This window comes from Bos javanicus, chromosome 1, assembly GCF_032452875.1.
Source record: "Bos javanicus breed banteng chromosome 1, ARS-OSU_banteng_1.0, whole genome shotgun sequence".
NCBI lineage: Eukaryota > Metazoa > Chordata > Mammalia > Artiodactyla > Bovidae > Bos > Bos javanicus.
In genome coordinates this window covers 10,628,048-10,644,111 of record NC_083868.1, presented here as the reverse complement: position 1 = coordinate 10,644,111, position 16,064 = coordinate 10,628,048, and the positions used below count along the sequence as shown (strand labels likewise).

Below are 16,064 nucleotides of genomic sequence, written 5' to 3'. Positions count from 1 at the left end.
CGGGTTTCTCCCCATGGCTTCCTTCCCAGAGTGCAAAAGGGGAAATTTCCAGGCCTTCTTAAGTCTCACACCCAGAAGTAAACCAGTGTCACTACCATTCCATTCTGCTGGTTAAAACAAGTCTCATGTCCAACCAAGACTGAAGGGGAGGGGGTAACTGCTGGAAGACACAGTTCATCAACAGGCAACGGTAGAGCTAGGACTTCCCTGGTGGCCCAGTGGCGAAGACTCTGAGGTCCCCAGTGCAGGGGGCCCAGGTTCTAGCCCTGGTCAGGGAACTAGATCCCACATGCGGCAATCAAGGATTCCTCATACCACAACAAAGATTAAAGCTCCCATGTGCTGCAAATAAGACCCAACACAGCCAAACAAAAAGAAATAAGTAAAAATTAAAAAAAAAAAAGAAGAGTACTACTAAAAAAAAAAAAATTCAACAGAATGTATTACCACAGGGTCACATAAAGAATAATCTAGGGTTTGCTTCCTGTTTTCAGGGAGTGTATTTAGTGATCATTTGGTAGGTTTAACTGAATATTGAAGACCACGTTTATATGTTTATTGAGCGTTATCACAGCACCTGCATCTTAACTGGGCAAAAATAAACTCAGGGCAAATGTGGATGATGGGCCAACAACCCTCAATTCTTGCTAAAAATTTCTTTGGAATTCTGTCAATGGAAAGAAACAGTCTCTGCAGGAGAGGACCCCAAGGTCATTTTATGGAGGGGGCTCTGTCATTTTATGAGGGGTTTCCCTTGTGGCTCAGCTGGTAAAGAATCCGCCTGCAATGCGGGAGACCTGGGTTTGATCTCTGGGTTGGGAAGATCCCCTGGAGAAGGGAAAGGCTACCCACTCCAGCATTCTGGCCTGGAGAATTCCGTGGACTGTAGAGTCCATGTGGTCGCAAAGGGTCAGACAGGACTGAGTGCCTTTCACTTCATTGTCAGTGCAGGAAGCAGTGCCGAGCACCAGCCTCATTCAGTCCCAGTCTCTGCCAACAACAGGCCGTCCACAAGCAGCTGCTAAATGATGACTCATGCTGAGTCAGGGACAAGTGTTGGTTAAAATGTTTTATAAAGCAGGATCTTTAGGAACTGTAATTCTCAGTGACACCTTGAGCCTATAATCCTTTTGCCCAAAGGAGTTAAAGTAAGTCCCAGTCTTAGCTCAGGCTACCGTAACAAACTCATCAACTGGTTGGCTTAAGTGACAGGAATTTATTTTCTCACAGTCCTGGAGGCTGGAAGTCTTGGGTGCCAGCAGAGTTGAGTTCTGTTGAAGGTTCTCTTGCTGGTTTGCAGACTGCCACCTTCTCTCTGGGTGCTCACCACCCCTCTTTATGTGAGCAGGGCAGTAAAAGCAAACTCTGCAAGTTCTCTGGTGTCTTTTCTTATAGGGGTGCCAATCTCATCGTGAAGGTCCCACCGCCATGACCTCATCTAACCTTGATTATCTACCAAAGTTTCCACCTCCAAACACTATCCCAGTGGAACTTAAGGCTTCACCATATGAATTTTGGGAAAAAGTGAGTGTTAGTCACTCAGTCGTGTCCTACTCCTTGTGATCCCATGGACTGTAACCCAACCAGGATCCTCTGTCCATGGAATTCTCCAGGCAAGAATCCTGGAGTGGCTTGCCATTTCCTTCTCCAGGGGATCTTCCTCACCCAGGGATCAAACCTGGGTCTTCCACACTGCAGGCAGACTCTTTACTGACTGAGCCACCAGAGAAGAATTTTGGGAAAGACACAAATATTTAGTCTATACCAGTCCTCAATACACATTTGATGGAGAAAAATAAAAGAATGGTACTCACTGTGCTAATTAAAAAAATGTAAAGAAAATTTTTATATTTCAAAAGTGCCCAGTATTTAAACGATGACTAGGCAGAAACATAACTATTATGATTAGGGAACAGGAGGAAATGTATGGGTACCAAGAATGTGGATGAAATGAGATAAAATGCTGATTACACAAACTTAAGTTTCAAACTATTTTCCCAATCAAACTTTATAAGGGCTTTTCACCAGGAGTTAAGGGACATGCTCAATGGCTCAGCTATCTCAGACTCTTTGTGACCGCATGGTCTGTAGCCTGCCAGGATCCTCTTCCATGGGATTTTCCAGGCAAGAGTACTGGAGTGGAATGCCATCTCTTTCTCCAGAAGATGTTCCCGACCCAGGGATTGAACCTGCATCTCTTGCATTGGGACGTGGGTTCTTTACCACTAGTACCACCTGGGAAGCCTCAATTTTTACTTTTTTCTTCCTAACCTTGCCCACGACCAATGATAGGACCAAAGAAATCAGGAGGCAAAAATGCCAGTATTAATAATAACAACCAGGACTTCCTTGGTGATTCAGTGATTAAGAATCTGCCTGCCAGTGTGGAAAAATGGGTTCGATCCCTCGTCTGGGAAGATCCCACATGCCACCGAGCAACTAAGCTACTGCACCCTAGAACCTGTGTTCAGCAACAGAAGAAACCACTGCAATTAAAGGCTCATGCACCAAAATTAGACAAAGCCCTTGTGTGGCAATGAAGACCCAGCACAACCAAAACACAAAATAAAAAAGAAAAATAATAATAATGACAAAACAACCAGTAGCAGGGAATATAAAACGAGAGAAGCATGAGACTATAAAGGACATGGACTAGATAATTCACCATCAAAATAATAATATTTGACACATCACACTACGCTAAGCACCAACAGACAGGAGGTGCAGCTATACAGGCAATTCTTTGGAAAAACAAATTAACAAGTGAGTTAAATTGGTTAGCAAAAGGTCAAAATGAGGTCATAGTCATGAGTTCAGTTGCTTTCATTCTGTCCTAGGATCACAGACTGCTCACAGCTGCCTCTCTGACTCAGCCAGCTGTCTCTAAAACATCTGTGTTTTGGTCACAAGAGGAACTGAGAACATAAAGAAAAAAATGATTCATCACTATTGAGAGAAAATAATCAGTAAATGAAGAGCATCGTAAATGGAGACAGTTTGGTATATTAAAAAATGGGAATCTGCACAATGGTAGGTCCCAGGATATATATACCTTAAAGGTGCTAAACAAAAATACCTGTCAACCTGGAATTCTATACATAACTAAGTTATTGTTTAATAAGAACAACTTGTGGAAATAACTAAGATGACGGCAGGAGAAAGCAATGGCACCCCACTCCAGTACTCTTGCCTGGAGAATCCCATGGACAGAGGAGCCTGGTGGGCTGAAGTCCATGGGGTCGCTAAGAGTCGGACACGACTAAGCGACTTCACTTTCACTTTTCACTTTCATGCATTGGAGAAGGAAATGGCAACCCACTCCAGTGTTCTTGCCTGGAGAATCCCAGGGACAGCGGGGCCTGGTGGGCTGCCATCTTTGGGGTCGCACAGAGTCAGACACGACTGAATCGACTTAGCAGCAGTAGCAGCAAGATGATGGCATTCAAAGAAAGAGAGGAATCAAAAATATAGAAATTGAGATCCTTTGCTGAAAGGATTGGCTGCAAACAATGAATCAAGTTAAAGGCAGAACCTATGACTGAGAATTATGGCAATAGAACAGACCATAATATTAAACTTTAAGAATACAAAAATAATGTATCTTACAAAACCTGTGAGAAGGAGAGCTGAAAAAATTATGAACATTATTTTCCTTGGCTATATTAACAAGGAATCAAACAATCATCTAAAATAAAAACATGGAGTTTAAAAAAAAAAAGGAAAAAAAAACCATTTCCCAACAGCCCACAAAAGTATTCAGTCTTACAAATGAAAGGTATTTCTAGTTATAAAAGAAAAATTTCAGACTACCTGCAACGTGGCAAATAGTAGGAAGACTCTAAAATACCAATAAGGAATGTTACAAGTTGACCGTTTAGGAGGTATTATTCAATAGAAAAAGTCAAACACCGTTTAAAGGTTCTGAGCGAATATCTCACCAACAACACCGCCCCCTCATACCTTCCCAAAAGTTGTTTTAAATCATGATGTACTCTGAATTTCCTCAGATGCCCATTCTCCAATCTACAAAGCTTTGAAAAGGCTCTGTGTGCTTCCAAGCCCACTGTGTTGGGCTGTGGTCATTATTCTATTTTGCCTCCATGCCACTCATCACCCCTTTTTTTCTGGCAAGAGCTCCTCTCCCTGCACCAGGTGGCTCTGCTTGGCTTACCAAACAAACCATACACCCTCATGACCACGACAAGCCAGTCCCAGTACTGAGTCCTTGGTGGCTACGATGACGGGTCCCAAGATAGGTGCGTGACCAAAAGCAGGAACAACGGGAATTCCCTGCTGGGAATTAAGCGTGCAAACCACCAGGATGAGGTTGGAATTCTAAGCTGGGAAGACACACTCCCAGAGCTACTGGCTGCCATTTTCCCTGACCTCCTAGGGGAAGCCCATCTTATGCAGATATAATGAGGTGAACATAAAGGATAAGGATAAGCAGATAACAAGAGATCCCAACAGAGAAATTCCAGGAAGCACTGAGTTTCGGTTCCAATGTCTGAGGATCCAGTTTCTGGATGCCGTGTTAAAAATTCTGTAAGTTATCCCCACCCTAAGATTCTCTCCATCAGTAGGAAAAAATATTCTCCATGTACAAGTGGATTTCAAGCACCTGTCAATATAAACTGACTAAATTCACCCTTCTTCCTCATTTTTCTTTTCTAAGACTCAGCTAATCACTTATGAACAGGATCTCATTTCTCTCTATTTTTATTAACACTTGAGCCTAGTTTTCATATGATGGACACCTACTCTTCCTACAATTTCCTCAGCTTAGGTTCCTTCCCTTTAAAAGACAAAGCCCAACAAAAAACAAAGCCTCTCCCTTTCCCGTGAATTGCTCACAAGTTCTTTGCCTCTTGGTCTTTCCTCAAAGAGGCCACAGATGGCTGCATCACCCAGACATGTTATTCTTCCTGTAACCAACCACAATTTCACTTTCCTCCCATGCTATTCCCTCAAAACTGCTCTCCCATTTGCCAAGTTAGGAGGATGTTTTATTATAAAACAACGTCCATGATTCAGAAATGGACAAAAGAGATTATGTACTGGGTATCTCAGCAGTGAAATACAGGTGTTGTCTTCCAGAGTCTGGGAGTGCTGGGGAAACGAGATCTGATTCAATGGGGTATGTTCTTCTGACTGACTGGCTGTAGGTAAGCCTGTTGCAAAGAGCAGGACATGGGGCTGGGCAACTGGACAACAGCAACAAGGCTACCTGTAGGGGCAGATACTGATCTGATAGCAGTGCAGATGCTTCCTGCTTCATGCACTGCAGATCGGATGAGTCCTATTCACAGCCCTGGGAATGAAGTCTGTTGAAAAAGAATTTAAATCTCTTCAAGTCAAACTGGATAACACCTTAGAGGTTATCTGATTAATTAACGAATTGAGGAAAGTCTTTGATATGCATTCATTGTGCAACACAGTCATGATTTGCCTTGTCAAAAATTACACTTCAACCATTTCTGGTTTGATGCTGGGAAAGACTGAAGGCAGGAGGAGAAGGGGACGACAGAGGATGAGATGGTTGGATGGCATCACCGACTCGATGGACATGAGTTTGAGCAAGCTTTGGGAGTTGCTGATGGACAGGGAAGCCTGGCGTGCTGCAGTTCATGGGGTTGCAAAGAGTAGGACACGACTGAGCAACTGACCTGAACTGAACTTGTGGTCTTAATCCCATTTGCACCCCCATCATTTCTCTCCTTTAGATACTAACCTAGCTTGACTTCCAGCACACAATACCTCCTGGTTCTGAGCCTCAGTTTCTAGCTACTGCTTATCTTCCATTGATTTACTTTAATTCTCTTAAGGTTGCAACTCACAAGGGTTCTTTCTTAGGATTCTTCCCCAGAGGCATCATGAGGGTAAAATGAGGGCAAACACTTGGCAAGGTAGCTTAATACCTTGTTAATGCTCAATAAAAGTTAGATGGCACTAGCATCATCAACATTATCACCATGTACCAACATTATCACCATGTACCAACATCATCACCATTCAATTTTTTGTAAGCCTTTCTTGCCCCTGAGATCCTCCTTTAAGAACAGGTCCTGTGTTCTACTTGTTACTGTATCCTTGGCACCCAGAGATATATGTTCGAAGAAGGAAGAGAGAACCATTGGGCTCTAGAAAAGTATTTATATAATCATCTTGCACTGAAATATTTTTAATGAAAGATATATTTAAAAAGCCACAAACAAGCATTTGTCTCCTAACATCTGCTGCTGCGACTGCTGCTAAGTCGCTTTAGTCGTGTCCGACTCTGTGTGACCCCAAAGACAGCAGCCCACCAGGTTCCCCCGTCCCTGGGATTCTCCAGGCAAGAACACTGGAGTGGGTTGCCATGGCCTTCTCCAATGCTGAAAGTGAAAAGGGAAAGGGAAGTCGCTCAGTCGTGTTCGACTCTTCCCGACCCCATGGACTGCAGCCTACCAGGCTCCTCCGCCCTTGGGATTTTCCAGGCAAGAGGACTGGAGTGGGTTGCCATTGCCTTCTCCCTCCTAACATCTAAGCACCAGTAAAATTCCTCGGGAAAGTCTGGGATGACTCCTCACTTCTGCTCCCTTCTCCTACCTGCTAGGTCATGGGGTCTAAAACCTTGACAGCCTACAGTCACTGGTGGAATAGGGTGAGGGGGAAGAATAAGCTCCAGTTGGTCCCCAGGAAACTGAGAAATTGGATATGCAGTCAGAGTGACCAAGCAAGAGGGTGACTTTTGGAAATGCTAATGTAGTTATTCTCCTTCTTAAAAAAAAAAAAAAAAACACCTTCAGGGACACTTTTGTTGTCATAGACGTGAAAGAAGAAGTATTAAGTCACTCAGTTGTGTCCGACTCTTTGTGACCCCATGGACTATAGCCCAGCAGGCTCCTCTGTCCATGGAATTCTCCAGGCAAGAATATTGGAGTGGGTTGCCATTTCCTTCTCTAAAAGTAAAAGTTGCTCAGTTGTGTCTGACTCTTTGTGACCCCCAAGGACTATATAATCTATGGAATTCTCCAGGCCAGAATACTGGAGAGGGCAGTAGCCTTTTCCTTCTCCAGGGGTACAGTCCATGGAATTCTCCAGGCCAGAATACTGGAGTGGGTGGCCTCTCCCTTCTCCAGGGGATCTTCCCAACCCAGCGATTGAACCCAGATCTCCTGCATTGCAGGCAGATTCTTTACCAGCTGAGCCACAAGGGAAGCCTGTTGTTAACAGAAGAGACCAAATTCATTAAAAGGGCTCACAAGGCCTGATGTTTGGACCCTTTCTTACTTCTCTAGCTTAACTTTTGTCTAATCCATCTTAAGACTCTGGCCTGTATGCATCCTTGTACATGATCTCTGTGGGTGGTGAGCTGAGACAAGCAGGTAAGACCAGAATTTCAAGACGAAGGAGAAACACCCAAGGGCTCACTCTCCCTCTCCCCACCCACTCCCACCACGCTATGACCACCAACAATCTGGCAAAGTCTGGGACTGGAAAGAACAGTTCTGTGGCTTAGCTCTGGGACAAGCAGCAGACTAAAACAGGAAGCGAAGCTACCCAGGCATTAGTGGGATCTCTAAGTGGAGTGGGAATAAGGGTTGTTCTCAGGGTTATGAAGAGTGATTTTTATAGAGTCATCATGCAAGTAAAAACATCTGACTATTTATAACTGACACTGAAGAAAACCTTAGATGCTAACTATGATATGTACATCAAAAGGGTCATTCAACAGAAAATGATACAATCAATGTCATTAAATAAATGAGTTGCAGCCTTCAGAAAAATGAATTTAATATTCATTAATCTGCAGGTGTATCCAGAAAAGTAAAATAGTATCTAAAACCTATAAGCATGCATGCAGAGTCCCAATTTACCAAACTCGTAACTTACCCACAAAACTGTACTATAGGAACTCTTCAATTGAATGTGAATATTATTTCCAAAAATGTGTATTTTAGAAATGTCATAGCTAGGCAAAGTAAATTTGTTATCAGCGCTTATATAATAAATTTTTTTAGAAAAATATAAAGAATGCAAATATTAGTGATTTCTACTTAAGTACAAAGAAGTATCTTTTCACATCATGGTTCATACTCCTTCAAGACAGAAATAACTTGATATGCAATAGACTGTGATAACACCATGCCATTTTGCTTTTCAAAACACAGGAGAATTTAGAGATGGTCTTTTCTTATAGTGCTATCAATGAAAATATACATGTGGGTATATATATATTTCATTAACACACATTTTGAATCCAAAAAGGTCAAAGAAAATCTTCTTGTACATAAAAGATTATAATAAAGAAAACGTTGGTAGGTTATCTCTTGTTTATGGAAGATAAGAAATTTTGCTTTGTCAAGAGGTATAAGACTAATTCCTTGAAAAGTTCTTAAAACACAAAGAGTCACATATTGTAGGAATATATAACTATCTAGAAATGTGGGATAACATGCCTTGCTGCTGCTGCTACGTCGCTTCAGTCGTGTCTGACTCTGTGCAGCCCCAGATTTTCCAAGCTTTCCTGACTCCAGTTATTTTAAACTGAATTAATTTTAAAAAATACCCTATACAATAATGGCAAGAAAATTCGGAAAAATTACATGAAGGCTGAAGATCTCTACAAATGGCAAGGGAGTGATTTCCAGGATCTAAAAGTTATGTTAAAAAAGCAAAGCGCAGAACAGTACTTACTGTAAGCTACCTTTTTTATAAGAAAAAAAGGAAAAGTATCCATTCTTTCTTTTGCAAGAAGGATAAATCAAGAATGAAGAAAATATTTATTAATAGAGGATGGGTGGCAAGTGAGATTTCAGAGGGCAACTTCTTACTTTAGTGTTTCAATAATCTAAGTGTTTTACGTTTTCAAATAGTAACAAGAAGGAGTGAAAAACTAAAATTAAATCTAAACAGATAAATGAGCTAAAATATATCAAATTGATAACATAAAGTTAATTCTAGTCACTTTTATTTATTTCTAGAGAGTTTTTATTGGAGTATAGTTCATTTATGTTAGTTTCTGCTGTACTGCAAGATCAGTCGGTTATCTATGTTCCTTTTTAGATTATTTTCCCATGGACCATTAGTGTTGAGTAGAGTTCCCTGTGCCGTATAGTAGGTTCTTATTGGTTATATATAGTAGTGTGTATGTGTCAATCCCAATCTCCCAATTTCTAGTTACTTTTAAACACAATACCTTGACTACACAGCCATAGTGGGATACACTCTAAAGATAAACAGAAGTGCCAAGATACCTTCAAGTTTGCTCAGTTGAGTATTTCCTCTTTTTTAAAAAAATGGAAGTATATTTTACATACAAGATTATACTTCAGTTGGTTTTACTAATAGTTTAGGAAATTTAGTAAATAATTTCAAAAATATTCATGCATACTGTAGGATAAAGCCAATAAATATGGTATGGGGAATCATTAGGAACCAAGATGTTCACTGCAAATGATAAAATACAAACGTGAAAGAAGTTAAATGAACAAGAAGCACGCATGTGGCCCAGCATGAACCGCCGGCCAGCACGGAGACTCACTTCCTGGCAGTACTGCAGGATGCCCTCCTTGGTGCCGATGCAGGTTTTGGTCCCCGACGGGTCCGACTCCCACTTCCCGTTCTGCACGTTCATGTGCATGTTCAGCTTGCCGCAGAACATGGCCACCTGGGGTTCCGCAAGCAGCCCGGCATTGCCGTCAGTGGGCACCTGCAAAAGGAGCTTTTGGTTAGTTACAGAAATCCATAGCTCTGGGGTGGAGGCTGGAGGAAGGGCTATGAAGAAACATGGCATGGACATATGCAAAAAACAGCTCTATTCTTGGGAACTCTCAATTATCAGTCTCTATGGGTAAAGCTTTATGTGTGCTGGGCTTCCCCGGTGGCTCAGATGGTAAAGAATCTGCCTGCAATGCAGGAGACCTGGGCTTGATCCCTGGGTCGGGAAGATGCCCTAGAGAAGGGAATGGCTACCTACTCCAGTATTCCTGCCTGGAGAATTCCATGGACAGAGCAGCCTGGTGGGCTATAGTCCATGGGGTTGCAAAGAGTAGGACAGGACTGAGCGACTAAGCACAGCACAGCATATACATACACACATATTGGCCATGCCACACAGCTTGTGGGATCTTAGTTCTCCGAGCAGGGATTGATCCTGGGTCACAGCAGTGAAGCGCTGAGTCCTAACCACTGGACCACCAGGGAATTTCCCATATAAATATTTTTAAAAGGGGAAAATGGAAGTTCTGAAATATCCACACTACCCCACTTACGAGGTTCTGATAACTCAAAAAGGAAAAAAAAATCAGCAAGAGATGAAAAATAAATTGGCAAGAGTGAAAGTCTTATTCAAAACCAAAGTAGCAAAAGACAGGACATGGTGGCCAAGTAATTCCTCCCTGGTTAAATCCAGCTGCAGAGGAAATGTGTGAGGTCCATGCCAAGAAGAGTTAACTCCCAACAGAAGCCATTCATGTAGCTGGGAACCGGGCGATTCTAGAATAACTTGTATCATGTCTAAAAATTGCTCACAGGAGGGAAAAAAACAACAACACTAAAATTACATCAAGAGATTTCGGTTAAAGAAAGAGCTTCCTGACACTTCTTCCCACAGAAATGTAAAAATAGATCAAACATCTGTCCATTCTAGTCATCATCATATATATTTTGTCCATAAATCCCTAAGAGGATTTTTATCCTTTAAAAAAAAAAAAAAATCTTGCAGTAAACCCAACTGAGACCTCTCAGACCTGAGCAAAAGCTCCTGGGCACAATCTCTAAAACCATGTTTCAGGTAACATTTTCAACATTTCTAGTTCTGCTTTGTAAAATGTATTTAGTAAGATTCTGTTTCTCTGATGCCCGAGATAACAAACAGCAATGCAAACCATAGTACTGGATCATCAGCAGAGTAGCTGGGATCCCTCAGCTCCCCAGTTTGGGGCTTTACCCAGCATCCGTCCATGGGATTTTCCAGGCAAGAGTACTGGAGTGGGTTGTCATTTCCTTCTCCAGAGGATCTTCCCGACCCAGGGATTGAAGCCGGGTCTCCCGCATTGTAGGCAGATGCTTTACCATCTGAGCCACCAGGGAATTCCTCTGTAATTTCCAGGTCGGAAACCGAGAGGCCCATGCTCCAACAGACGCAAAGAAACCGTCTGAGCAGAACGCTCCACAAACGTTAACTTTCACAGTTTTCCTGAGGGAATAAGAGTAAATTCAATGCCTTGATCCTCAAAAAACAGCATATAAATTTTGTCCATTTTACTGAATTAAGTAGTAAGATAATAACATTGCAAGAAAGTCAAGTAGTCAGATACCTATAGACAAGGCCCCCCATATTAGATGCAATGAAGGACATAAAATATATTTATAATATAAATACATAAAATTTATGTATTAATACATTTATTTTTAAATTCCACTGTCAAGGAATTGAAAATCTAACAATGAAATCACCATTGTATTCGCCATGGTACTTTATTCTGCTCAAACTCATTCTTGTCCCAAAGACTTCCAGTCTAAGAATCTCGAGAACTTACCCCTAACTGAACAGCGAGACTAATGATCTTTTACCATGGTTGGCAATAATTTTGTTGAATAAACTCCCCCCCTCTCTATTTCAGCATTTCTCTGTACCTCAGATTCTCCACAGTGAGTTCACCACAGTTTCTATCTCCTTGTCAACACGAAAGCCCTTCATTCCAAATCCTCCCCTCAAGGAACATGAGGTATCAATTTCTCTCCCCCATGGCAGCCAGTTTCCAAGAGTCCCACTAGTCCCTACTTCCTAGATTAATGCTCTCATCACTGTCATCCATAAAATATTCAGGGTTTTTCTGCTGCAGCAAATAAAATTGGGCAAAAATGATATATGTTTTCCAAGGCAAGGCTGTAAAGGGCATTAGGGTTGCTTCGCTGCTCTCTGGGATCACTTGGTATTGGGAAGGAGCGGGTGTCCAGCTGCCACTTTGAAAGGACACTCAAGCAGCCCTTTGGAGAGGCCCATGTAATGTGGAATCGAGGTCTCCTGTTAACAGCAACATTAATGAGCCTGGAAACACCCTACAGCCTCATCAAGCCTTCATCTGCTGACATGACTGAAACCTCAAGAAAGAACTCGAGCCAGAACCACCCAGAAGACACTCCCAAATTCTCAATCCACAGAAAGTGAGATAATAAGTCTTTGTTATTCTAAACCATTAGTTTTGAGGTAACCTATTACACAACAATAAGATACCCAATAAGTTCTTCCTTTTCTCCAGCTTCACAATACATCCACAAACATGCTCGGATCTCCTCTACTGAAAAAAAAAAAAAAAGCAAATAGACAAAACATATTTCCTTCCATTCTGTTATATTCTAGAGCAGGGAGGGTCAACATATTTTCTATGTCAAAGGCCAGATAGTAAATATTTCAGGTTTTGTGAACCGTACAGTCTCTTGTACCTGCTCAACTCTGTTGTGTGTGCGCTGAGTCGCTTCAGTCATGTTGGACTCTCTGCAACACTATGGATGTCAGCCCGCCAGGCTCCTCTGTCCATGGGATTCTCCAGGCAAGAATACTGGAGTGGGTTGCCGTGCCCTCCTCCAGGGGATCTTCCTGACGCAGGGATCGAACTTGTGTCTCTTATGTCTCCTGCATTAGCAGGCAGGTTCTTAACCACTAGCGCCAACTGGGAAGCCCTTACGTCCCTTGCTGCAGTGCAAAAGCAGCCGCAGACAACATGGGTGTGGTGCTTCATAGGAACACTTTCTTCATAAAACAGGCAATAGACCAGATCTGGCCAGTGGCCCCCAGTTTACCTATCTTTGCTCCAGAAGAACTATTATTTTTTCATTTTTTCCAACAAATCCTATCAGATGGTGATTTAAATACTCAGTGATACCACCTTCTTACCTGCTTCTTAAGACTCTTATAGTGTGGTTTACATTCCCACCCTTGGAACAATTTTCTCAAAGGTTACATATAACTTCCTGAGAAAGGGAAGTATTTTTCTCCAATACCTGTTACTTTTCAGTTTCTTTGCCATACCTGAATTCTTCCTTGCAAGTCTTTCCCCTTGGCTTCTGTTGCAATGAACTAGCCTGGCTCTCTATTTTTCTGATTATCCTCTTACTAACTCAAAATCCTTCAATGCCACAAATAGGACATTCCTAAAGATTAGGCCATTGCTTCTCTTTTACCTACTTGAAGAAGTCTTTCACCTCCTTGCTGCTGAGTGGCAACTAAAATATAACAATGGCAATAATACATAAATAAAGCAACTAACATTTCTTCATTCAGTAAATGTGAGTATACAATACATGCTAGGCACTGTGTCTTTAGGGACAAAGCAGTAAGTCAGGCAAGTGCTTATCCTGATAATAACATGACCAACCAGTCTGCTTGGGACTAAGGGGTTTCCAGGATATGAGACTTTTAGCGCTAAAACTGTCAGAGGCACCGGTAAGTTGAGACAACTGGCCACTCTATCAGACAAACACATCAAATGTTTCTCCACTTTTCCTACCTTGACTTTTTACCGTCTTTCTATTTTTTCCATTCTTCATTATTCTTCTGTCTTTTTGACTTTACAGTTATTTTAATTGCCATCTGTTTGTATGTTTCTATATTCCCACTACCAAGTGGTGGTAATCATTCTCTCATTCCCCTCAAATGAACTGATTATGGCCCTATCATCTTACTGGAATACATCTTTAATTGCGTATGGTTTTCTCCTTTTGACAATGGGAGTTAAGAAGACATATGCTTCAATTCCTTTCAGATTTCTACCAGATGAGATTTAGTATTAACTTAAAAAAAAAAAAAAAGTATGGAGAGTCATGATCATTAACATGCCCACTTTCTTAGAATGGAGCTGTTTAATAGTTCAAACCTTGATTCCTGAATACTTAGGACAACTTATTATGCTGGAAATTATAAAATTGGCTGTATGTGCATATCTGTGACATCTGACATTACAAGAAGCCCTTTATAAATAAATACTTCAATCACAAAAACATATTTCTCAGGCAAAAATTCTTTTCCAAGCCAACACCAGCCATGCGCAAGATCAGAGTAAGGGAATAGTAGAGAACAAACCGAACCTGACACTTTTCTATTCTTAATGAAGTCTGCCTGCAAAGAATTTCAGGTTTTAAGTAACATATCCCTGGTTCAGTTAATTAAGACAAACAACCCAGGATCCTTACTGGTGTCAAATAACCCATCTAAGAAACAAAGCCTGGTTTCTGAGAGCAGCCCACTCACTCGCTGGCAGTCAAACAGAAGGAGACCATGACCACGCCAAGGGGGTCACACAGAAGATAATACCTAGCCTTCCAAGGGCCCAACAGGTTCACCCAAATCCCTTTCCCTGAATGAAGCCTCAAAAAATGGCTTAATACATCATACACAATGTCCTTTTCAGGGCTTGTTAAAATGAACACTCTTAAAACTGAAATCTTTCCATCCTAGAGTAAATTATTTGCAGCTAGTGACCAAGTCATCCTAAAGGTAATTATTCCTAACTTTTACAAAACATTTCTCTTTTTAATAGAAACGATAAACTCTTGAGTGGATGGGAAATATATCCACTTAAATAACTATTACTTTAATTTTGCTTTCATCTTAACACCATCTAAAGTAACAACTTAATGTTACTTGGCAGAAATCTAAGACAACACATAAAAGATTGGCACCCTGCTATAAGCGGCCATTCATAGTCTCTGCATTTCAGAGAGACTGAAGACGAAGATAATTCGTATAACTTGAATGACTTTCCACTGACATCATAAGACCAAAGATGCTTTCCCATGGGAAAACAGTGCTCAATGACAAGGAACAGAATAACCGGCCGAAACAATGGCGCATGCACATTGCCTCAGAAGCAACAGGCTATTTACAGAATGCTCTGAACTACAGAGACCCAAAGCTACACCTAAAAAATGCTGTCAATCTTTTAAAAACAACCATCTGCTGCCAGCTCCGTATTTTAGGGTCATCATATACAGATAAGCTACCCAAGTGAAAATGGACTTTCCAAAAGAAAGTTAGCTAGAGAACAGCTTTTAAAAAGCTGAAGGAGAAATTAAAACAAACAAACAAAATATATATACCTAATCTGGGCCACTCTGCTGAAGTGACCCTGGAAACCTACACCTAGCCAGAATCGGTGCAATTTACAAGCACAAAACCAACTTCTCAAACAAGTTCTCTCACTGTCTTTCAAACTGGGTGTTCCCTTTCTCCAAAAAGTTTCTCTTTATTATCATCAAGGAGATCAAAATTCCTTATAGAGCTGGCTTGGCAGCATTCCTCCCCACACAGTCCCAACTAAAAGAGAAAGGGAACAAGGAACTCTCTGTTTCACTGGCCGAGAAGTCTAACTTGGCAAGGAGAAGGCACAGATCCATAGCTTAGTGCATCCGTGGATTTATGTAATTTTAGGGTTTGTGGCTAACGAAAACCATCTGGTTTCTGCACTTAAACGAACTTCTCACTGGTCTGAATAGCTGGCCTCCTATAGCTGAGTACTGACTACTATTTAATCAGTACACAATTTCCTTGGAGTGATTAGATTTTATATAGTGAGTATCTTTTAAAAAGTACAATATGATGCTACTTCTATCACAGCCATGGTTTCCTCATATAAACAATTTTCCGTTAGCCTGGGCATAATACAATTATACCCCTTGCACACGCACAAAAATATTTTAAAACATTCAGATTTTCCATTTTCAGTGTAATTATTCGGCAGCATCACAATCAAGAAGATATGAGCATGAACTCCTTTCAAGGCCAAATAAAGTGCCTCATTTAATCCTTAACAAACAAATTTTCAGTCTCCAAAGGAAAAGAAGATCTGTAAGGCTTTCCTTCAGAGAAGGCAATGGCAACCCACTCCAGTACTCTTGCCTGGCAAATGCCATGGATGGAGGAGCCTGGTGGACTCCAGTCCATGGGGTCGCTAGGAGTCGGACACGACTGAGTGACTTCCCTTTCACTTTTCACTTTCATGCATTGGAGAAGGAAATGGCAGCCCACTCCAGTGTTCTTGCCTGGAGAATCCCAGGGACGGGGGAGCCTGGTGGGCTGC

At 41.5% G+C, this 16,064-nt stretch overlaps 1 protein-coding gene across 7 annotated transcripts in view; it reads right to left on the bottom strand.

Annotated features, from left to right (window-relative positions):
• APP (amyloid beta precursor protein) overlaps positions 1–16,064 on the bottom strand; it is a 312,159-nt gene that overhangs the window by 233,857 nt on the left and 62,238 nt on the right. For all 7 annotated transcript variants that reach the window (XM_061424251.1, XM_061424401.1, XM_061424605.1 and 4 more), the window contains exon 2: positions 9,527–9,694. In XM_061424251.1, the coding sequence (XP_061280235.1) occupies positions 9,527–9,694 (168 nt within the window). The remainder of the gene's footprint in view (positions 1–9,526; positions 9,695–16,064) is intronic.